The 23,858-nt window shown below is 47.0% G+C and overlaps 2 protein-coding genes across 2 annotated transcripts in view; one reads left to right on the top strand and one right to left on the bottom strand.

The window, feature by feature from the left end:
* DAO (D-amino acid oxidase) overlaps positions 1–8,032 on the bottom strand; it is a 29,185-nt gene extending 21,153 nt beyond the window's left edge. Inside the window, exon 1 of the mRNA XM_043498433.1 lies at positions 7,984–8,032. The gene's annotated coding sequence lies outside the window, so the exon portion shown is untranslated. The remainder of the gene's footprint in view (positions 1–7,983) is intronic.
* Positions 8,033–8,656: 624 nt separating this feature from the next.
* The window catches only part of SSH1 (slingshot protein phosphatase 1), a 54,523-nt gene continuing 39,321 nt past the window's right edge, over positions 8,657–23,858 (top strand). The window contains exons 1-2 of the mRNA XM_038373726.2: positions 8,657–8,833; positions 11,134–11,174. Of these exons, the coding sequence (XP_038229654.1) occupies positions 8,768–8,833; positions 11,134–11,174 (107 nt within the window). The 5' untranslated portion in view covers positions 8,657–8,767. The remainder of the gene's footprint in view (positions 8,834–11,133; positions 11,175–23,858) is intronic.

The following is a 23,858-nucleotide window of genomic DNA, read 5'->3' as shown; positions in this document are numbered from 1 at the left end:
CTGGGGCACTCCACTTGACACCGGCTGCCAACTAGACATGGAGCCATTGATCACTACCCGTTGAGCCCGACAATCTAGCCAGCTTTCTACCCACCTTATAGTGCATTCATCCAGCCCATACTTCCTTAACTTGCTGACAAGAATGCTGTGGGAGACCGTGTCAAAAGCTTTGCTAAAGTCAAGAAACAATACATCCACTGCTTTCCCTTCATCCACAGAACCAGTAATCTCATCATAAAAGGCGATTAGATTAGTCAGGCATGACCTTCCCTTGGTGAATCCATGCTGACTGTTCCTGATCACTTTCCTCTCCTCTAAGTGCTTCAGGATTGATTCTTTGAGGACCTGCTCCATGATTTTTCCAGGGACTGAGGTGAGGCTGACCGGCCTGTAGTTCCCAGGATCCTCCTTCTTCCCTTTTTTAAAGATGGGCACTACATTAGCCTTTTTCCAGTCATCCGGGACTTCCCCCGTTCGCCACGAGTTTTCAAAGATAATGGCCAAGGGCTCTGCAATCACAGCCGCCAATTCCTTCAGCACTCTCGGATGCAATTCGTCCGGCCCCATGGACTTGTGCACGTCCAGCTTTTCTAAATAGTCCCTAACCACCTCTATCTCTACAGAGGGCTGGCCATCTCTTCCCCATTTTGTGTTGCCTAGCACAGCAGTCTGGGAGCTGACCTTGTTAGTGAAAACAGAAGCAAAAAAAGCATTGAGTACATTAGCTTTTTCCACATCCTCTGTCACTAGCTTGCCTCCCTCATTCAGTAAGGGGCCCACACTTTCCTTGGCTTTCTTCTTGTTGCCAACATACCTGAAGAAACCCTTCTTGTTACTCTTGACATCTCTTGCTAGCTGCAGCTCCAGGTGCGATTTGGCCCTCCTGATATCTTTCCTACATGCCCGAGCAATATTTTTATACTCTTCCCTGGTCATATGTCCAACCTTCCACTTCTTGTAAGCTTCTTTTTTATGTTTAAGATCCGCTAGGATTTCACCATTAAGCCAAGCTGGTCGCCTGCCATATTTACTATTCTTTCGACTCATCGGGATGGTTTGTCCCTGTAACCTCAACAGGGATTCCTTGAAATACAGCCAGCACTCCTGGACTCCCTTCCCTTTCATGTTAGTCCCCCAGGGGATCCTGGCCATCTGTTCCCTGAGGGAGTCAAAGTCTGCTTTCCTGAAGTCCAGGGTCCGTATCCTGCTGCTTACCTTTCTTCCCTGCGTCAGGATCCTGAACTCAACCAACTCATGGTCACTGCCTCCCAGATTCCCATCCACTTTTGCTTCCCCCACTAATTCTACCCGGTTTGTGAGCAGCAGGTCAAGAAAAGCGCTCCCCCTAGTTGGCTCCCCTAGCACTTGCACCAGGAAATTGTCCCCTACGCTTTCCAAAAACTTCCTGGATTGTCTATGCACCGTCTCTCCCATGCAGCAGTGACTTCTTTACCTCAGGGAAGCAGCTGGGAGTATTTACTTAGCCATGGACCTCCACTGTGCAGAGCAGACCCCTCCTCCTAACACATCTGCTTCCCATGAAAGAGCCAGAACCCCTTAGCTTCTAGGGCAAAGGTTCTCAACCTATTTATCATTGTGGGCTGCATATATGTGGCTCTCCATGTGTTATGTGGGCTGCATCCATACTGCATGGCCCTGATGATGTCACATGGGCCACAGCTGTGTACTGATTGGGCTGCAAGCAGCCCACGGCCTGAGAAACACTGTTCTAGAGTTTGTGCAGCCTGGAAAGCTACACTCATCTGCATATTCAAATCCATCCTGTTTAATCTCTAAACACTTACAGATACAATAAAATCTGCCCTAAGCAACCACACAAAGCAACCAAACAAGGCAACTGCCTAGTAAGAGTGAGTCTTTATCTAACAGTCAAAGAAAATTGTCCTGGAAATCTTGGGGAGATTTCCAAGTGGCTTCTAATAACAGGAAGTTGCCTTTAGGAAAGGGATCAATCTTTAGGGCTGGTGACACATATTTATGGCATTTGTATATTTCTGTGGGTTTATCCTATCCAAAAGGTCATCTAAACAACCACCAGTAGTAATGTGAGCTGGGCAAACAGCAGAAGCATATTGTGTTTACAGAAGGCCATGCTACAAGCTAATCCCTTGTGTAGCCAGTTTCTAGCAGTCCTGGCATGAACTCTGGATTACAGCAGATAGGACAATCTTACCTTAGAGTGGCTGTACTGCTATCCATGTTTCCCAATTTACATGTAATACTTTAAAGAAGGGAGGCTCTGTTGCAGTGAGGCTCATTCCCCAGTGTAATGATACCCCAAAAGACCTCCACATCTCTTTTTAGAAACCAGTGAGATAGGATCACCAGTTCTCCATGCAGATTTGAAATGGTATGAAAAAGTGCCTCTTTGACTTCTAGAGCATGTTTCATCTAGGGATCTCAATGCTTTAAAAATGTCAGTTAATTAGCTAACCCTTGTGACATAAGTTAGCATTAGCACTCCCATTTTATAAATAGGGAAACCCCAAGGCACAGAGATTTGCATCTGAGGTCATACAGTGAGTCAGTGGCAGAGTGGGAATAGAACCCAGGAGCACTGACTCCTGGTCCACTGCTCTAAGTGACAGACACACTCTTTCTCAATCTCCTCAAGATGGAAAAACCCATAATTTCATCCCCTGCCTCAAAGACAGGTTTCTTTGAGATTGTGTCTCTATGTAGATACCCATAATGTTGAAGAATGAGGGAAGCATACAGTGCATGGGCAGGATGGTTACAGACCAAATTTTTGGTGAGTTTTCCAGGAGTTGTCAGTAGCTTTTTAAAAATAAGTACAGAGGAAACAGAAATGTGGACTGTTCTCCTAAATAATGAAACTTAACATATGTATATGGACTTCTGGGCCAAGGATTTCACTCTGAGTGGGTGGAATAATTTTTTTTTCTCAACACAAGGGGCTGATCATTTATTTATTGGTTAATGTACAAAGAAGCCATCTTGCAAAAGTATCTGGGATGCTGTACACAAATTAAAATGAAATCAAGATGGGCTTGGAGCCCGGAGGAATCCATCTCCAAACAATGTGAACAAAGGAAAGTATCCAAGAAAGGACAGAGGTGATTAAAAGAAAAGGTGCAAGGGGGTCAGAGGCAGCTAGCAGGAACAGAAAGGCCTTGCACTTGGCAAGGAAGGAGGCATGCAGCCATGTGTATATGCTCAGTCAGAGGGAATGACAGAGAGAGAGTCAAACTTCCAAGCTTCTATGTCTTGATCCCCCTGCAGCCATTGATGCTGTTGACGATCAGGTGCTGTTGTTCCTTGTGAGCCCTGGCGCAACACTGATGGGGTCAGTCGTGCCTGACAAATGTTCCTGTCTACCAAGAGCCTCCATGTGGAGTGACACAGAGGTCCCTGCTGTCTGCCCTTCTCTCCAGCATCCACCTGAGACAGCTAGTGGGTACTCCATGGTCAAGAGCATGCTGACAACACAGCTCTATGCACCTCCTCCGTGAGTGCACCCCTGCCATCACCCAGGAGCACCAGTTGGTATATGGATGGATGACAAACATTTGGTACAGGTTTGATCCAGGGAAGAGAGAACTGATGATGGAGACAGGGAAACACTGGGAGGAACTGAGGACACTCTCCAGCCCCCAGTCATCCAGGCAGGTCAGAGCCTTGGGGCCATGCTTACGGTCCTAACTGTGCCTGGACGCATAGCTCACACCAGTGCTGAGGGGTGTTCTCCACCAGCTGCAGCTGGCCCGAAGGCAGGGAAGCACCTAGCTGCTGCCTTTGCTCATTGCTTAGGTATTTTAGATATGACATCAGAAAGACTGATCGGGGCCCTGCACCAAGAAGGCCTGATTTGTATGAACCCCTAAGCTTCAGATGCCTTGGAGAGATCTAGGGGGAGAGGCAGTTGCTCAAGGGCCTAAATTATTAAGGGCTTTCTATACAATCAGTAAAGCCTATTATACTAATTACCCTATTACACTATTACTTGTCTGCCTCTTGCTTTTGGCACTGCTGACCCCTCACACTTTCTCCTGTCTGGCAATTAGACTTTTCCCTTGCATGGTGCCATGCCTTTGATGCTGTCAAAATGCTTTACAGACAAGATCTGTAAAGGCCCTAGACAAATTAGAGGATTGGGCCAAAAGAAATCTGATGAGGTTCAACAAGGACAAGTGCAGAGTCCTGCACTTAGGATGGAAGAATCCCATGCACCGCTACAGACTAGGGACCAAATGGCGAGGCAGCAGTTCTGCAGAAAAGGACCTAGGAGTTACAGTGGACGAGAAGCTGGATATGAGTCAACAGTGTGCCGTTGTTGCCAGGAAGGCCAATGGCATTTTCGGATGTATAAGCAGATTGAGGGATGTGATCGTTCCCCTCTATTCGACATTGGTGAGGCCTCATCTGGAGTACTGTGTCCAGTTTTGGGCCCCACACTACAAGAAAGATGTGGAAAAATTGGAAAACGTTCAGCGGAGGGCAACAAAAATGATTAGTGGACTGGAACACATGACTTATGAGGAGAGGCTGAGGGAACTGGGATTGTTTAGTCTGTGGAAGAGAAGAATGAGGGGGATTTGATAGCTGCTTTCAACGACCAAAGAGGATGGATCTAGACTGTTCTCAGTGGTAGCAGATGACAGAACAAGGAGCAATGGTCTCAAGTTGCAGTGAGGGAGGTTTAGGTTGGATATTAGGAAAAACTTTTTCACTAGAAGGGTGGTGAAGAACTGGAATGCATTACCTGGGGAGGTGGTGGAATCTCCTTCCTCAGAGGTTTTTAAGGCACAGCTTGACAAAGCCCTGGCTCGGATGATTTAGTTGGGGATTGGTCCTGCTTTGAGCAGGGTGTTGGACTAGATGACCTCCTGAGGTCCCTTCCAACCCTGATATTCTATGATCTAACTCAAACAGCAGCTGCACCCTTGGGGTGTGTGTCAGAATTATTACCCCCATTTCACAGATGGGGAGGCGGAGGCTCAGGGAGCTGGAATGATCTGCCCGAGGTCACATGGTGAGTCAACAACAGAGCTGGAAACAGAGACACCCCCTCCAAACTGCTAGACTGCACCCTCCTCCTGCCAGGTTGGTCTTCAGCCAGGAAGGACTGCGCTGTGTAAAAGAAACCAGCATATGACAGTACTTGGCTAATGGCAGCTCCTGCTGCTGCCACTTCTGCTCTGAGCACATGGGAAGCTTCTTCTTGACCGGATTATGCAACTGTTTAAATATTTCATGCAACATTTTTGTAGCAATTCTCTGTTTGATCAGTTCCCTCTGACCGCCCACCTAGCACTCCAGAGGCCGCTGTGACTCAGGTCTCATTAGGAAAAGGCTAATAGTGACACATGTGAAAGGGAATAATTTTCATGCCTGTCTAACATGGTCAGATGCTTTATAATACCTTCTGTACACTCGGTCTGTATGGATTGCAGGGTGCAAAATTTGCACACAGAGTCCATCTTCTACAAAGCAGGGCAGTTCAGACTCTGCTTGTTTCACTTTTAAAAGCATCTGTGATTATTACTGCAGATCTGTATAACTATGACTATTCACAGAAAACTGGTTATTCAGTGACTTTAGAGCTTCCTTCTGTTGACAAATTAGCTGTAGGCAGACTGATCTCTTACAAATTCATCCACTAATAATATAAATAATAACAAATAAAAACACCTATCTCTTATACAGTGCTTTTCATCCATAGCTCTCAAAGCACTCTACAAAGGAGGTCAGGAGCATTATCCCCATTTTACAGATAGGGAAATTGAGGCACAAAGAGTGGAAGTGACTTTCCCACGGTCACTCAGCACAACACCGACAGAGTTGGGAACTAAACACAGGTCTCCTAAGTCTCAGACCAGCACCCTATCCATTAGGACACACTGCCTCCTCATTAGTCTACACTGTTCAGTGAAAACAATGAGGAGTCCTTCCTTGTTGTTTTTGCTGATACAGACTAACATGGCTACCACTCTGAAGCTGTTTAGTGAGCGGTTGATGTGAACGTACTTCAGCCTATGGGCTCCATTTGCCGGGGTTGTTATAATTCACTATCCGTGCTATGTGTCTGGTCGCCTGAGTCACATGGTATGGTTTATGCTCCATTATTGGATGACTCCATGAAATGTTTCAAGAGGCGATCAGGTGTTTCCAGAAAGGGACGTTCCCATGAACATCTGTGACACTTTCTCATTCCACAAACAAATTGCTCATACAAATATTCACAGGAAGTGAGTAAAAGGGGCCGTGAATACTGTCCAGATACATTCACAGGGCTTACCTGAATGAATGTTTATGGGTGCTTTGGCACAATATTTACCCAGCTCTAGCTAGGACCAGGAAGGTTTTCAGGTTTCCTGAAAAGGGCCCTCATTTGGAATTAGTGGCTCAAATTCAATCCTGGTTTAACAAAATCCCCTAAATCATAGGGAATTGCATCTGTATCTATGAGCTCAATCCTGCAGTTCTTACTCAGGCCAAGCTCCTACTGAGGTCAGTGGGTGGAAGTATTGCTTGAACATGTCCTGTGTGTAGATCTCAAGCTGCCCACTCCATGTTTGCCCTGTCCTTTCCTGACAAAGGCCCCAGCCTCACCCTTTATGCTTATTCTAGAAATTGAAAAGGAGTACTTGTGGCACCTTAGAGACTAACAAATTTATTTAGTCGCTAAGGTGCCACAAGTACTCCTTTTCTTTTTGCGAATACAGACTAACATGGCTGCTACTCTGAAATCGAGAAATTGATTCACTCTTAAAAATAAATAAAAAGCATATTGGTCCCACAGGCCTGTAGAACTGACCCGGTCCTGGTGCAGGACAGAAACTATAATGAATTACTGCGAGGGACAGAGTGAGAGTCTGGAACTAAAGCCAATTTAAAGGCAGAAAAACAAAGGGAGCGTCTCCGATGTTTACAGTATGCAGCATTGATTGTCAGGGGTGGCGAGGGCTACTCTCCGGAGAGCATAGCTAATATCCTTCCATCTGGACAGGAATTTGGTCCAGCTTAGTGGATTGTGAGAGTGAGGGCTTGTTTGCCAGTCCCTTTATTCTAGGAGGAAGGTCTCTCTGCAGGACACTCCCTGGAGGCCTGGGGCACACACAGAGAGGAGCCCCTTTGCCTTGTCTTTGCTGAGAGTTGAGGGGAGCCAGCCCTCCTTTGTTCAGTGCTTCCACACAGTTAAGGGAAGTAGAACTGTTCAAACACTATTAGAGAGGACGCATTAGTGAGGTACCTGTCTCCAAGACAGACAGATGTAATAGGCTCCCAGAGGGACTGCAAAACACTCTTTGGTCTAGTCTGATTTTAATAAATGCCCCGGCCATAATTACTCCAGATGACAGTCCTGAGTATTCACATTAGCAACAATGTAGAAGGAGAGATCTAATAAGCCACACTCCCCTACTCCCCAAGTATCATTATTCTCCTCATTGACATGGACCATCTTTATAAAACGAAACAGATTATGCCCATAAAATTGTAATTGACTTTTATCTCCTTAAAATTCCTTGGCTCTTTCATTTGTGAACTAACAAGCCTTCAGTGCCTTTGTTCTATACAAATGGAATCACAAGTATGCTCCCCCTCCCTTTCTGCCCCATTTGCTTCTACAATAAACCACAAGAGCGTACCCCGTGTTTGCACCCGTGCAATGGCACTTAAGGAGGGCAATAGAATGGGTAGGATTTGCTCCATTACTTGGGAGAATCTAATAATTCCCTTTGTTTTCACAGTCATGGTTGCATCCGATGAAGTGAGCCGTAGCTCACGAAAGCTTATGCTCTAATAAATTTGTTAGTCTCTAAGGTGCCACAAGTCCTCCTTTTCTTTTTGCGAACCTCCCACTGGGGCTTTTTGACGTTCCTGACAAGGAGCGGAGATGTAAAATGACCCACATTTCATTCACTTGTAATTTATTTTGCAAACAACACCATTAAAGAAATCAGTATTGCACCTGTCAATGAAAAGGATTCTAAGCAGGACCTGTTTTCTAGCACAGGCTCCAAGGGGCAGACAGAAGGTTGCCAAGTGCCTCAGTGACCAAACCAGACCCAACTCTGCTGCCAACAGGCCCCCTCCTGTGCAGATATCCCCACAGCCGTGCCAAGCTTCCTTTGCAGCTTCCCCCGCCCACACATACACCCCTGCCAGAATGCACTGCTCACCTACTGCTGCCCCCCACCGCCCCTGCTACCCCCTCCCCACCCTCAGCCTACACCCCAGCCCCCTGCTGCCCCCCACCCCTGCCTGCACCCCAGCCCTGTGCTGCCCCTCCTGACTTCCGGCCCCCCTGCTGCCCCTTACCTGCACCCCAGCCCCCATTCCTCAGCCTGCACTGCACCCCACCTCCCCTGCTGCCCCCTTCCTGCCCTCAGCCTGCCCCCCACTTCCCCTCCTGCCCCCCACCTCCCCTCCTGCCCCCAGCCTGCCCCCCACCTCCCCTCCTGCTGCTCCCTCCTCACCCCCAGCTTGCCCCCCACCTCCCCTCCTGCCCCCTTCCTGCCCTCAGCCTGCCCCCCACTTCCCCTCCTGCCCCCTCCTCGCCCCCAGCCTGCCCCCCACCTCCCCTCCTGCTGCTCCCTCCCCGCCCCCAGCCTGCCCCCCTCCCCGCCCGCTCCCTCTGCCGGCGCCGGAGCCCGCTCGCCCCCCCCGGCCGGAGGCTGCGCAGCAGCCGCTGATGGAGGCGGCCGGAGGCCGGGAGCCGCCGTCGCTGTAGCCGGGCCCCGCGCCCCGCCCGGCCCGGAGCCGGCAGCCCCGCGCCCCAGCCATGGCCCTGGTCACCCTGCAGCGCTCGCCGACCCCCAGCGCCGCCTCCTCGGCCAGCGCCAGCGAGGTGAGCCGGGGACGCCGCCGGGCCGGGCCGAGGGGGAGGCCGCGCCAGGCCCCGAGCGGGGAGCGGGGTCCGGGGTCCGGGCCGCCCCGAGGGCTGCGGGCAAAGGGGGATGGACCGGTCCTGCCCCCAGCCCCGCCGTACCCCGCCCCCACCGTGCCCCCCGCCCCGCCCCCCAGGCCCCACCCTCACCGTGCCCCCCGCCCTGCCGTATCCCACCGTGCCCCCCGCCCCGCCCCCCAGCCCCCACCCTCACCGTGCCTCCCGCCCTGCCGTATCCCACCGTGCCCCCCGCCCCGCCCCCCAGCCCCCACCCTCACCGTGCCCCCCGCCCCCGCCGTATCCCACCGTGCCCCCCGCCCCGCCCCCCAGCCCCCACCCTCACCGTGCCCCCCGCCCTGCCGTATCCCACCGTGCCCCCCGCCCCGCCCCCCAGCCCCCACCCTCACCGTGCCCCCCGCCCCCGCCGTATCCCACCGTGCCCCCCGCCCCGCCCCCCAGCCCCCACCCTCACCGTGCCTCCCGCCCCGCCGTACTGTACCCCACCGTGCCCCCCGCCCCGCCGTAAGAAACAATGAGTGTAAAGTAGCTTCAAGTTCTGAAGCTCCCTGGTGATATTTGCGGTTTCATGCATATTTTTACAATCACCATTTTTAAAAAATATTTGTATGTTCCCCCATTGCTGTGTAACAGACCCAGACAAGTGGGGGAGCTCACTAGGCCCCCAACCCTGCAACTGAATCCAGGCAGGTGGACCCTGTGTCCAGTGATTTCAGTGGATTTCTTGAAATCACTGATTTATTTGGGCATAAGCTTCATGAGTAAAAAAAAACATTTCTTGGGGTGCATCTGAAGAAGTGGTTGTTCACCCACGGAAGCTTATGCCCAAATAAATCTATTAGTCTTGAAGGTGCCACCAGACTCCTTGTTGTTTTTGGGAATACAGACTAACAGGGCTACTCCCTGATGCTTGAAATCACTGGGACTCCACATGGGCCCAGGGGAGTTTCTGCAGGAGTCTGACCTCAGGATAAGGACCCAACTGATTGTGCATTTACCACCACTTAGCGTACTAAGTAAACAAACTCTAAAAATAGAGGAAATATGTTTTTCTTCAAAGCTCTATCAGTCACAGTAACCTTGCATTGCTTTTTAATATCTCCTTTCCCCTGAATAGATATGTCTAATATACAGATTATGCAAAGCTGCAATAGAACTAGTGTGTCATCATTTTAATGTCCAATAACAATTTAATGTCCATAACTACTAGCTATGAGCAGCAAATTCTTTGACATCTTTAACTCTGACCTTTTGAAGTCTTAATATTAAAAACCCCCTCTAACCTTGAAAATGTTATGCTAAACCCTTTTTTTTAGTTGAGGTCCACAAAAAACATTTAAGAGCATTGTTTGTACATTGTACAGCAGAAGGGGGCTCCAACTGGTTGTGGCCTTTGACACTACTGCAGTAGAACTGTTAATAAAAACCAGTAGGACACTTACACTTTTTTAAGTTTAAAGCTCAAATTAACTTCTGCTGATTTGTGTAAAAGCCACATTTGTGTGGAGGCTCACCAGCTGTGTTAGGTTTTACTCTTGCTTCTAATGGCCGGGTTACCTTATCTTGGTAGATTAAAATACTTGCAAAAAAATCAGAAAAACAAATCCGTGGCCGTTTAGGAACATGACATTTATCAGTAGGCTGCACGCTTTGAACTGAGGATAGAGCTCAGATCTTCCTGGCCTAAACGCATAGGCACCTCCCAGAGATCAGCTGCATAAGGTTTATAAAACAGAGTTGGACAGTTTTGATTGCATCCATCATATTGACAGGTGAGCTGTAGGTCACGAAAGCTTAGGCTCTAATAAATTTGTTAGTCTCTAAGGTGCCACAAGTACTCCTTTTCTTTTTATCCATCATATTGACACACTACCCCATTCACTGAAGGATTTCTTTATGTCCCGCTCTTTGCTAACATTCTGATGCTCTATTCAGCCCCTGTTGACTTCAATGGGAGGGCTGTGTGCACATCCCTTGTGATGTCTAGGCACTCTGTCCGCCAGCTGATCTGCCCTCCAGCTTGCAGGATTGGTGTTTAATGGTTTTAAACTCCCTGGGAGCCCCTTTGACATCCTGCACCGGGTGAAATGGTGGGAGGGGATATTTTATGTGGCTGGATAGTACTATTTTTCTGTGAACATTGGAAAAAAAATCATTGTTTTAAAAAGTGTGAGGAATTTTTGACAATAAGGTAGAAACATTCAGTGCATAACACATTCTCTATCGCTCTTTTCCCTCCTTAGCTGGAGGTTGGCAGTGATGAAGATCGCAAATTAAACCTGAGGTGAGCAGAACCGTTTAATTCATGCTGTTCTAAACATTGTTTCCAGCATTGTTGAACTTCTGCCATGTGATTTCCTAGGCCCTGATCCCACAATGAGCTTTGGGCAGGCAGATTCTTGCTCCTGTGCAGACCCCAGGACCTCTAGTGAGCTGAGGTCAAATCACTGACCTCTCTCATTCAGTTATTTTATTTTTGATCTTGGCAGTTAACATTTAAAAACTAAAATGAGGTTTAATATTCTTGTCAGGAAAAAAAGTGGAACATTGTTTATAAAATTCATCCACAACGCTTATTAATTATTTTAATGTGTCTTGTCTTTAATAGTTTGGGCTTCTTTGGAGGGGGGGGGCCTATGCCCTATTTGGATGTGGGTGGAGGAATGGTGGAAACAGAGCCATCCTCTGTTCGCTTTTGACTGTTTAATGGTCAAGGATTGAATTCATTTCGTGTTGGAAATAATAAGTTGCTGTTATGAAGTGAAGAGGGGGGAAAGGAAAGGAATGAAAGAAATAAGCGAAGAGAGGGCTGAAGTAAGTAACCCAGAGGAGCTGGGAGAGGGTTTTCATGTGCAGAATCAACTGTTGCCCCACAATCTCCAAACGTAGCCTGAAGGGTAAGGCTTAGAAACTCTGCAGTATCTCAACAGGCTTGTTCTTGTAATTTTCTCTTCTCCTAGGTCCTACTCCCCAGTTTTAATGTCCATTTAGGCAGTTTATTGGTTTTGTTTTCTGTTTGCCATTTGTCATTGCTTTTTTTATACCTTCAGGCACACTGAGTTCATGGGATATTGCATGATGTGTCTCTGTTACACACGATTGGAGGTTTGATTCCCTTTACATCCTAATACACCAGTGGATTCCAGCAGATGCATAGATATGTTTTGGGGCTGGGATAGAACCTGTTTTAATTTGGAACCTGTATAATTTTCTAATTTTGGCAGTGGGTGGGGTTTTGAGGAATGGACTCTTTTTATTCTGCATAAATTGAAGTTAGAAAGCCAAGTCTTCTTCTCTATAAACAGGTGAGGTAAGCTGCAAGCAGCTGTATTACAGTCTTTGTTGTTTGGCTCAGCAGTGATTTGACTTGAGTTACAAATCACTCTTACAAGACTGACTATACAGCAGAGGCACTGTGCAATTGATTTTGCTAAGCAGGACTCTCTGGTTTGTAAGTTCTGATTACAGGTTTTAGTTTTTATTTCTCAGTCCTTATTCTGTAGTGGCAGTGGTGTCTAGAAGTTCAAGGAGAATTAAGGACTCCTGGTTCTACTCCCAGCTCTGCTACTTATTCACTATGTCAGTGGTTCCCAACCAGGGGTCCGGGGCCCCTTAGGGGGCCATGAACAGGTTTCTGGGGCCCCGTCAAAATAAACCAGAGAGCAGGGCTGGCATTAGACTCGCTGGAGACCAGAACAGAAATTCAAAGTCCAAGGCCTGCTGCCCGGGGCTGAAAGCCGAAGCCTGAGCAACTTAGCTTCGTGGGGCCCCCGGAGGCATGGGGCCCTGGGCAATTGCCAGGCTTGCTACCCCCTAACGCCGGCCCTGGCTTTTAATCTGCTGCGTATGCAGAAAACCAGTTATTGTGGCACAGGTGTGCCATGGAATTTTTATAGCATGTTGGGGGAAAGGGGACTCAGAAATAAAAAGGTTGAGAACCCCTGCACTATGTAACTTGGGTCCACATTTAGCACCCCTGAAGTCAATGGAAAGATTGTCATTGATTTACCATGGCCCTGGGCCCATGCCTTAATCTTGCTGTGCTTTTGTTTACCCTTTTGTAAAACAAATAATAATATGTAACCTATTAGGAGGGTCATGAGAACTAATTAGTGTCTATAGAATGTTCCTTTGCTGAAAGCTGCTGCAGAAGTGCAGGTTGTTGTTGTTCTTTATAAAGGGGCAAAGTGATGATGCAATCATAGGTCCATAAGTAGTCAGTCTACGTAGACACAAGGCAGCAGAGTTCTAAGAAAGGTGTGTCAAACGTCTGTTTTCAGCCTGCTTGGTGTATCATCCGGTCGTCATGACAGATATCAATTCTGTAGAATATCAGATTTCATTTGCAGAAAAGTATCAAGTATCTAACCAATATGGTCACGAAGAACCCTCTGAATGTAGCCTGATATAATGCTGCCTCAGGGTATGTCTGTGCTGGATCTGGAAGGTTTAAATTAGGTGTTCAACTGATCACCTGCGTTACTTAAAAATATAGCCATAAAGCCTCTTCATTAAGTTTTGAGCTGAATGAGATGGTGTATCCTTCTCAGAGTCGTTTCAGGCTTAGGATCAGTGGAGTTAGAAGGCGTAAATTCCAGCTCCAAGAGTCACTCCTGTGCTAGCTCCAATCGAGCAATTGCACGAAAATAGAAATGTAGCTGTGGTGGGCAAGCGGCAGGAGAGGCTAACCATCCTGGGTATGTACCTAGGGTATTGGACAGCAAAGTACTGGGTTCGGCTAGCTCTTCCCACTGCTCGCACTACCATGGCTACACTTCTGTTTTTACTATGCTGGCTTGATTAGAGCTAGTGTGGGTATGTCTCCTTTAGTTTCAGAGTAGCAGCCGTGTTAGTCTGTATTCGCAAAAAGAAAAGGAGTACTTGTGGCACCTTAGAGACTAACAAATTTATTTGAGCATAAGCGAGCTGTAGCTCACGAAAGCTTATGCTCAAATAAATTTGTTAGTCTCCTTTATTTGGAATTTACATCTTCCAGCTCCAGTGTAACCAAACCCTAAGGCAGCCTGAAGCAACTCTGAGAAGTGTGCATGGTCTCATTCAACTCAGGGCCACGTTAGCTCTGAAATTAACGAGAGGAGGCTTTATGGCTAGTTAACATAGGTGAACATTTGCGCCCATAATTTGAACGCCCAGCCTCTGGATATATATGCACAAGTTAGGCATTTGGACTCACCAGTGGCCAAATAAACAAAAGGGGAGATTAATACCAGTCTTAAAAGGGGTTTTGTGTAATTTTTATTCACTGAGCGATGCTGCGTACAGCAGCAACTTTACGAACTAAGGTCTGATTCTCTGACCTCTCAGAGCGTAATGGGGCTACTTGTATGTATATTTGCAGGACTGAGGCCTAATAATTAGTTGCTACCCTTGATCTTTGTCTAACCCTCTTGCTGTGATGAGTGGAAGCTGTGCGAAGGATTGATGGGAGTTTATGTGGCATCATGGCCTATGAAATAAAATTTAAAAATGGATTGTAACCTTCTGCACAGAAGGAGATTGTCTCCCCTTTCATAAGGTGCTTTCTAGTGAGCTGTAGCTCACGAAAGCTTATGCTCTAATAAATTTGTTAGTCTCTAAGGTGCCACAAGTACTCCTTTTCTTTTTGCGAATACAGACTAACACGGCTGCTACTCTGAAAAGTGACTTACTGAGACTCTACCTTGTGCCCATAGGGTGGCAGAGTTGTTCAACTTCATTGTTCTTTTGCTGCAAAAACAGTCAAAATCCGGGGTTGTGTTTGCTGCAGGAAATGAAGGCCCTGATTGGTGTGACAGTGAAATGTTTTTGTCTTAACTTTGAGATCCTAGACCGAGAGGGACTGACATGACAGCAGTTCTCTGTCACATGTGGTGGGCATAGGGTTTGGCAGTGCGTGACTTAAAAGATCTCATAGGATCCTAGCAGTCAGAAAAAGAAAGGGCTGTTGGAACATAAAGTCCATCTGTCTGCCAGCGCTGGGTGAATTTCCCTGATACAGGATTTATCAGATATTACACATTTATGGCTTTTTCATAAACTTGCTGAACAAATTTGTCATTCACTGTAGAAAGTCCCAGAATTTTCATTTGTGATAGAACAGTTGGCTCAGTGTGTTCATACCATCAGGTTCTTCCTATAATTGCTGAAGGTTCTCTTCTTCCCCCCCCCGGCCTCGGTCACAAAGGGCTAGCTGCCGCACCTCTTAACTCCTCCTTGGAATTACATGACAGCCCCATGTATGCAGTGTTGTTGTAGCCGTCTTGGTCCCAGGATATTAGAGAGACAAGGTAGGTGAGGTAATATTTTTTATTAAACCAACTTCTGTCACAGCTAAATACAAGATGGAACAGATTGTTTAGCATAGATAGTTAGCACAGATTGTAAGGGATCATTCACAGTGGAGTGGCCCATTAACACCTCAGCAGCCATAGGACAAAAAATGGGGAGGTCAGTGGGTTCCAGATTGCTGTAATAAAGCATAAATCCAGTGTCTCTGTTCAGTCCATGATTTTTAGTGCCTAGAAGAGTAACGAATTTAAGTTCCCAGCTCGTCTTTTGAAAGTGTTGTGCAGGTTTCCTTTGAGGATGAGGACTGAGAGGTCAGATGTAGAGTGATCGCTTTGTGAAAGGTGTTCGTTCACCCACAGGTGATAGGTTGTTTTTGTCTTTTATCATTTTCCTGCGTGCGTTCATTTGAGAGTGCAGTGATTGTCTGGTTTCACCCACTTAGTTATTATTGGGGCATTTAGTGCTCTGGATGAGGTACACCACATGTTGTAATAAGCATGTCTAGGACCCATGGATCTTGGAGGGTGCATGGGGTTGAGGGTTTGATCATTATAGCAATGGAGATATGCTAGGATACTCACGTTGTCCTGGGTATATTCCTGTAAGCCATTTTTTGCCATCAGATATGTAAAGACAAGCCCCACTGCAGACAGAGGGAATTGCTGGCCCTTGTATGAATTTGATTCAATGCCTATGATACTTTGGTAAAGTTTCATATTGCTGTGTGTAATTCTGTCTTTAGGGTTGCCATAGCTGCTGAATGCTTGTTTCTTGTATCTATCCTGGTCACAAGGCATTTGTGGTTTGATTTTTTTCAGAGATGCTGCACACCCACAGGGTCCTGACAACGCTTGTGTGCTCACCTTTAACCACAAGTGATTTCACTGAGTTAATGGGACTCCTAAGGTGCTTAGAGTTTTTGCATATAAGATTTTCCAGGACCAGGCCAGTTGACTTCAATGGCCAAGTAATGTATGCTCAGCATCTCTGAAAGTCGGGTGGCTTTAGACCCCGATTCTGCTCAGTTACACTGAGGCACCCTCAGTGAAGGTAAGAGTGTTGCACAGGAAGAACCCATCTGTGTTAAGCTGTTCTGGAGGGCACGGGTAGTTTTTTCTTTGTACAACTCATCTAACTTCAAAACTGGAATTTACCCTGTTGTGACGTGACAACTGGGAGAGTTCGTCACTTGGAGAGTCATAAAGCGAATCCTGTAATGTAGATAATTCATCTAATTACACCTCGCCTGTTCCCTTTTATCATCCATGACAATAGGTTGTCTTGTCCTAAGTCGAGGAGAATGTTTCACACCTAGCCAGTCCCATTATGAATATTGGCTATTGCTCAAATACACTCGGCCAATACATCCAGATAAGCACTGTCTTAATTTCAAATATACAGTAAGTTTGTTTATCCAGTCATTCCATACTGCTCACAATTACAGGGTTTTCAGTCACATTCTGAATGTGGTTGAAGAGAGACAATGTGTGGGTGCCTTCAGACGCTGATTGCTTGCACAGAAGATGATGTTAGAGCCATGATGCATTGAGGTGTGTCTGGGAGATACCTATCCAGACCTCTGATCTGGTTTGAAGGTCTCTCTTGAAAGAATTGATTTTGTTTGACAACATTAAATACAGCTCTAGGAGGTAGCTCCACTCTGCATTGAGCGAGCTAGGGTCATTGTGGAGCACCTCAGCCTTGGAGGGGCCAGAAGGAAACCCCGCTACCCGCTAGCACAGTAAACGTGGTCATGCGTATGTGGGTTAGACTGCCACAGTTTAACTCACCCCATGCTAAGCATGCAGCAAAACAAAGGCCTAGAGGGGACTTTGTTGCTCTCTATTAATACATCAGGTGGTAAACACGAGGGAAGGAGATGATCTATTTTAGCTGAAGGACTGTGGTGATACAGGAGCAAATGGGTATAAACTGGCCATGAATGAATTTAGGCTGGAAATGAGCAGAAAGTTCAGAGGAGGGAGGTTTTGGACCAGCCTCCCAATAGAAGGAGTTGGGTGCAAACAACCTAAATCATTTTCAGAGGGCGCTTGATAAGGTTTTGAATGGCATTGTGTCCCTGCTGTAGTAGGGACTGGACTTGATGACCCAGGAGGTCCCTTCCAGTCCTAAGTCCCCATGTTCCTGCAGCGTCTAGTCTCGTAGCAGTCTCTGCATTGTGTCTTTGCTTCTTCACAGACTGAGGGGTAGGAGTCATGTCTGAAATGGTTATGCAATGCTTCTGCAGCCCCACAACTCCATGCGGCTGTTTGAGACTCCACCGAGCCTGATGGCTACACACAGGAATTGTGTTGGGGCAGCATTGGGCATGAGAAGTAAAGGTAGACCAAAGACAAGTCTCTCGGTGGGCAACTCTGAAACAGACCTGTAAATGGGCTTGGATCCTCTGCCTGCCTCCCGTTCCAGTTATCCTGAGCACACCTGGGCACCTCCCAATTCTGTACCAAACAGTAAACTGGAGGCAGTGCTTTTATGGAGTGTCCTTGGGAGAAAGGGTAAAGTTGCATGGGTCTCTTCTCTCTTTGTCGGCTGTGTGGCTGATGGAGCTCTGAGGATAGCCGCTCTACTTTAGTAGAGGCAGAAGATTAGAAAGCTAAAGCAATAACAAATTAAATTTGTCCACAGCATGGCAGAGGATTCAGACTGGAAGAATGTGCCTTTGGGGGAAGGTAGCTCTGAAGTTGTAAACACTGAGAAACTGGTGCTTCTGGGAGCGGGGAGCAGGGCAGGCAAGGAAATATGCTGCTGATTTTTAAAAAGAACATTATATTAAACAATTATGGCCCAATCCTGCATTTCCGAGCTTGCAGGACTGGGTTCTTAGAGCTTTTTAAAATAACAGTTAAGGGGCAGACCCTGCAAATGGGATTTGATGTGTAAATAAAGGTTTGCAGGATTGGGCCCTTATCTACCCACGAAGCCTTTGACGAACTCCTGTAGACCTTGTGCTGTTCAGGATGACTTTAATTGAGTGTGCAATACAGTATCTATACCAGTGAAATGCTACACATTGCTGGCAGTATGGTCCAGTTGATAGAGAACAGGACAGGTACTAGAAAGACCTGAGTTCTTCCCTCCCTATCCCAGCTCTGCTACTGACTCACTCTGTGACCTTGGCCAAGTCACCTAACTTATCTGAGCCTCATTTACCCATCTGTAAAATGGGAGATAATACTTTCTCATCTTTGTAAAACGCTTTGAGATGCAAAGTGATATGTATGTGTTAAGAATTATTGCTTTCATTCACTACCTTTCAGCTGTCTCATTTATAGGACTTTTTATCACCTCTGAAGCTACCATAAGTTGATCTGTCTTCAAAATGTAATGAGAATGTAGCATTGTTTCCCTTGTCTTCAACTTTCAATGATTTATATGGCTGAGTACTCACTATTCCATTGGGTTACCTGGTCAGAAATGAACATGCTCTGCTTTAAGAGACCATATTGGTTAATAACTAGCCGAACACTCGCTTTTGTTGCTGTTTAATAAAAGGAAGTTATTTTCTGATTGTGGTTTGGAAGACATTGAAGGCTGTGGAGTTACACCAGGGTGAATTTGTACCCTTCTGTACTTTGGCTTTGTGTGTCTGATGGAATCTTTGGATTTAGAGAAGTCACCAAACTACTCTGCAATCGACAGCAGAAAAAACTGCTGCAAGTAAGTTCCTTCCAAGCATATTCTCATGCTTGTGTATAAACTCTCATGCATAAACAGGGAGGTGATTAAACTAAAATCATATTTAAAAAATTCTTCCCCAAGGTACTATTGGTATCGCAAGTAATTGAAACTCAAAGAATTTTAAAAATCCAATTTACTGTTCTCCATGCTGCTACTTGTTTACTTTTTGCAGTTCACTTAACTCTGGTAGTGAAAAAAGACTGCTTAGTTTCAGCTTGTTGTTTTCCCCTGCTAGTCTTGTGCTGTGTTTACGATCCCAGCACAGCACTGGGATGTTTATATACTAACTGACTTTAGCGAATACACATGTATCTTTAAATATTTTTATAACCCCTGCACACACACTCACACACCTTTTTTAATGTAATTGTTTTGTCCTAACTGCCTGACAAACATCCCTTTAAGTGTATAAGGAATTGTGTGCATGCAGTGAGGGGAGAATAGACTAGTTGTATTTTAACAACAGACCTGACTGACTCTGAGCCTTTGGGCTGGAGAGGATGTTGGGGCTCGGGGAAGTTAGGGTGGCTAACTTGAGCATTTATTTGGGAAGACAGTAGCCTCACTGTGTTCTTGTCTAGCTACTTCGCTCCACTATTTATTGCCTTAAAGTGATTCGGTGGGAGATCCAGAGGCAGAAGTTGAAGCGTGTATTAAATGTTCAAAACAGGATGCTGAATCATATCCTGACAAAGCTGCAGCAGCCTGCCTTAGCGTGCACTGTACAATGGGGAAATGAGTTCTCAGGCCCCTGAGCATGTGTAACTGTCTGCCCTGTGGGTGTGGCCTTGGAAGCTGGCAAAGTTATAATTAGGGCTTTACATTCCGCACTGTGTGGTGCAAGAACATTTGAAAAAAGTGGAGTAGGAAAAAGCCCCGGCTTAAACCCCCGCTGGGAAGGTGGCGTCTCCATCAGTCGCCTGCTCGCAGCTGAGCAGCGCTGTGTGGTTATACAGGTGCGGGCAGAGTCTCAGCAGGAGGCTCCAGGCGGCCACTCCATTGCCAGTCCAGAGACCCGGTATTCAGACGTCAGGTGTGGCGTCTGCAGGGAAGCTGCTGGGTGGCTTCAGACTCCTCCTACAAGCTCACTTCTTTCATTAAGGCCGTCCCTGCAACCAAAAATACGGCCACCATTTTTTAAAAAAGGCTCTAAGCTAGAACCTTTTTCTAGGCTTGTTTGGCACGTTTGTCTAACAAATATTGTTCTAAAAAACAGTTGTAAAAAACCTAATACAGACAGGGAGTCTTCATGGCTTTTGTTTCATTTAAATGGAAAGGGCTTTGTGGCGGTGTTTTTCTTTAGACAAGATTTAAAAATCTCTTTGCTGCTTCTGAAACAGCAAAGCAGCAAGACCATGCTCGTGCGAATGAAATGCTAAAAGGAAGCAAACAGTCTCCGTTATTTATTCACACTTAAATACAAAAAAGGCACCTCTCTGCTGCTCTCGCGCTCCCTCCCCCCCAGTACATTAGAATCACAGTCCACACAAAAATCCATTACTGTGCTCCCGTTCAACAAAAGAAAATCAGTGTAAACTACCTATAATTTGGAGCAGAAAGTACGCCCTGACCCCTCACACTCAAACCCTATGTCTTCCCCCAGAGTCTTAGTAAATAGTGTTTGCAGCAGGACCAGGGGGTGAACAGATCTGGGCAGTTCATATTGGCTGTTTGGTTCCAGAGACAGAGAGACCTAGCAGACAATGCCCTGCCTGTAGCTGAGTCTCTCTTTTAGGGCTTGATCCTGAAGATGCTGTATGTACTGTTCAGTGGGGTGTGGAGTGCTCGAGCCCCTTGTGGGATTGAGGCCACGGTAAGGGGCAACAGTCAAAGCGAGTATGCTGACAAGTGCTGTGGTACACAGGGAGTGACTGAGTGGTGAATTACGTTAGAGTGGGGATGGATAAAGCTAGACTGTTTTAATGATAGATAGTGCAGAACTCAGGTGGTGGTGGTAGAAAAGAGCTTTCCTTTTGAGTAGATGATACCTTAAACCTGGTTGTACCCCTTTAAGAGAGCTGGTGGGCAGCTTGAGAAGCTCCAGCAGTGTTGGTTTGTAGGGTTATGAGCATCCACATACAGTCGGAAGAAGAACACCCTGTTACGGTTGCTGTTTACTGTCCATCCTACGTTGACAGAACTGCTACAATCACAGCAGCTCATCTTTGCTTTTTTCCTGTAGATATCCACATTGTAAAGATCACTAGCAAAGGCACCTGCTGTGGGATTAGGGTTCTGTGTGAGTGACAGAAAATTGCCCTGCTCTTGCCAGTGGGCAGACGGCTGCAGGGTCTCAGCATCTCCAAAAACGCAGCCCATTTGCCACAATGTCCTATCCAGATCATTCCTGGAACGCTGCCAGTGTGTGTGTGTGTGTGTGTGTGCCTCTCCCCAGTCCAAGTGGCCACTTCCAAAGCAAGCATCCAAGCATTGCCCACTTCCTTTGGGGCTGCTCAGAGCATACCTGTGTGTGGGCATTTCCCGCTTCCAGCCTACCACAACTTCGTAACAATGCACTCTTTGTTCTTTCAAGTTGGGGGCCCTTGCTCTGGTCTTAAAAGATAGGTGGTTGGGGGGTGGCCCCAAGATTTCCACCCACCTCCACTACGTCATGGGCTGGCTTTGTCACAGGCTATTGTTTTCTTAGGCTTTCCTTGTTACCCAGCATGGTGGCTGTACTCTCCCTGCTGCTGGGAAGGCAGGCAGCCTGGGCAGTCCGGGAAGCTTCAGTGCTGCTCTGCAGTGTGCCACTAGGGAATGTGCTGGCCTGGGCTGATCTAGATGAGAGGCTTTTTGGCTTTTGCTCAGTTGCTCTGCCTCGTTTTGCTGGGTTTATTTTGTACACATCTCTGATGTGTCAAATATGCCCCTGGCCTCTGCTGCCTTTTTTGGAATCGTTCTAAAACCCATCCGCTCTGCATTTTCTGGGCAGATGCACTGCTGGTGTTGCTGGGGTTTTCCATCACGCTCTGCACTATTGTCTGTCTGTGTAGTGGCTGACCACTGCTCATTCCATTTGTGGTCTTGTTTCTTAATCCTGGAAACTATTATTCACCTTCCTGCGCTCGGCCACCCAGCCTCACCTTCCCCTTCCCAGTGGCTATGGGGGCGTGAGGTTGGGAGCCACTGGCAAAGGGCAGGTGTGCTGGGGTGATGAATAAAATAGTTTAAAGGTTTAAAATAATGAGTTTGGGAACAAATTGGAGGCAGATTGGTCAGTGTGCTGGCAGCTTGGCTGAGAGAGGAGCAGATTTCGCTCCTGCCTGAGAAGCAGCATTCCTGACACTCACTCTCTGAGCCACTAACACACAGCACTATCTGCTAGGCCAAGTGTTCCAAACTGTTCTCTAGCAGGGAGCAGTGTAACAGAGTTTTTCTCATGGACACCTCCCCTGCCATTCCCGGTTGTGTGGTCTCCCTCCCCTCACACAACCCCGCTGCATCTATAGCAATTGCTTACATGGCAAAACACTAGGAAAGCATTGAATGTTTTTTCAGTTCTTTTAATACAGTCTGGAGCTGGAAATGAGGAGGCAAGCCAGCACCATGTGACAAGCTGGCTCGCTACAGACCACCCCGGCACTGGGGAGCAAAGTCTGCCCTAGGCTACAAAGCTGCCCCACTGTGTCTTCGCTTTGTTTTATCTCACTGATAGTCCCCTTCCAATAGCTGTGCTGCCACGTTATAGCCAGGATCTCTTCAGATCAGTCTGGACTGTGATACCATGCAAGGGACAGCATGGGGGGTGTTTTGCCCCTATGTACCTAGCAATATAAGCAGGTGTGTAGCAGTTAAGACAGCTGCAAGAAGCAAAACCATACAGGTCTATTCTGAATTGTTAGATGGTTAGGAAAGGATGGATGATCTTGTGGCTGAAACATTGGACACGGGACTCTGGAGTCCTCTTTCCCCATTCTGTGCTCACACCCATGCTAGAATGCTGGCGCTTTGCAGCCGGCAAGACAAGTGAATGCTTTGGTGTTTGTGGTCATAGGGTGAAATGTCATCTTAAGGGTTAATGTATAAAAAAGGAAAAGCACTGCTTGTTTATTATTGTTTAATGAGCACTAATGCAAGCAGAGATGCTTTTAAAATATCTGACACTGGACTCTGAGACAGCTGGTGTCACAAATGATGTCATTTTTCAGCGGGAAGCTCAGAAATGGTAATTGCAATTAAAAACATTTGTTCCAAGTCTGTTGCATATTTGCTTGATGCTGTGATGGGCCTCTTGCCTTTTTGAACTGTGTTATTAATGGGATGGGCACAATGTGTAGTTTTTCTTTTCTTGTAAAACAGTCTATAGTTTTGTTTGGCTTTTCACCTGCCAAAGTACTGGGGATTCCTAGAATTTTCTCTTCTCTAGCCATTTGTAGTCGATCTGCTAGCTTATTTTTGTGTCCGTCTTGGGATCCCAAAGGATTTTTCCACCTTCCCTTCCCTGCATTCAGCTACAATTCTAGCTTGAGGGGCTTACCAAAGCTGCTCCTTCATTGCCTGGGGGAGCAACCCAGGCTGCCCCTTCCTGCTAGGAGCTGATTGTGCCAGCTTTGCTGAGCTCGCCGCTCCACTAGGAGTAAAAGGGACAGAGCTGGAGCACAGATCTGGCTCACTGATGGGGCTGAGAGCTGGATTTTTGGAGTCGCTTCTCTAATCCCTCTGAGCGTGCTGGCATTGCACCTGGCCAGCAACGCTTTTCCCTGCGAACGATTCAGGGTGAGGTCCTCCTGTCAAGCAGGAGGAGAGTGATGTGTGCCATTGAGGCTGACAAGGAGGCTAGTCAGGTCTGCCTGCAGGACGGTTATTGTTTATTCCTGACATTCCTGTAGATGTGCGTTCTGTACAGTACAGATGAGGGCAGCGACCCTGCCCCAGAGAGCTTACACCCAGCAAGTTAAGACAAGAACAGTGGGAAGGGATGACAAATCCAGGGAGAGGTCTGGAGGAAGGCTGAGAGTGAGGCCAGTAAGACTATGCCACT

The sequence above is a fragment of the Dermochelys coriacea genome, chromosome 15, assembly GCF_009764565.3.
Source record: "Dermochelys coriacea isolate rDerCor1 chromosome 15, rDerCor1.pri.v4, whole genome shotgun sequence".
NCBI lineage: Eukaryota > Metazoa > Chordata > Testudines > Dermochelyidae > Dermochelys > Dermochelys coriacea.
This window is presented reverse-complemented; position numbering and strand designations above follow the sequence as displayed.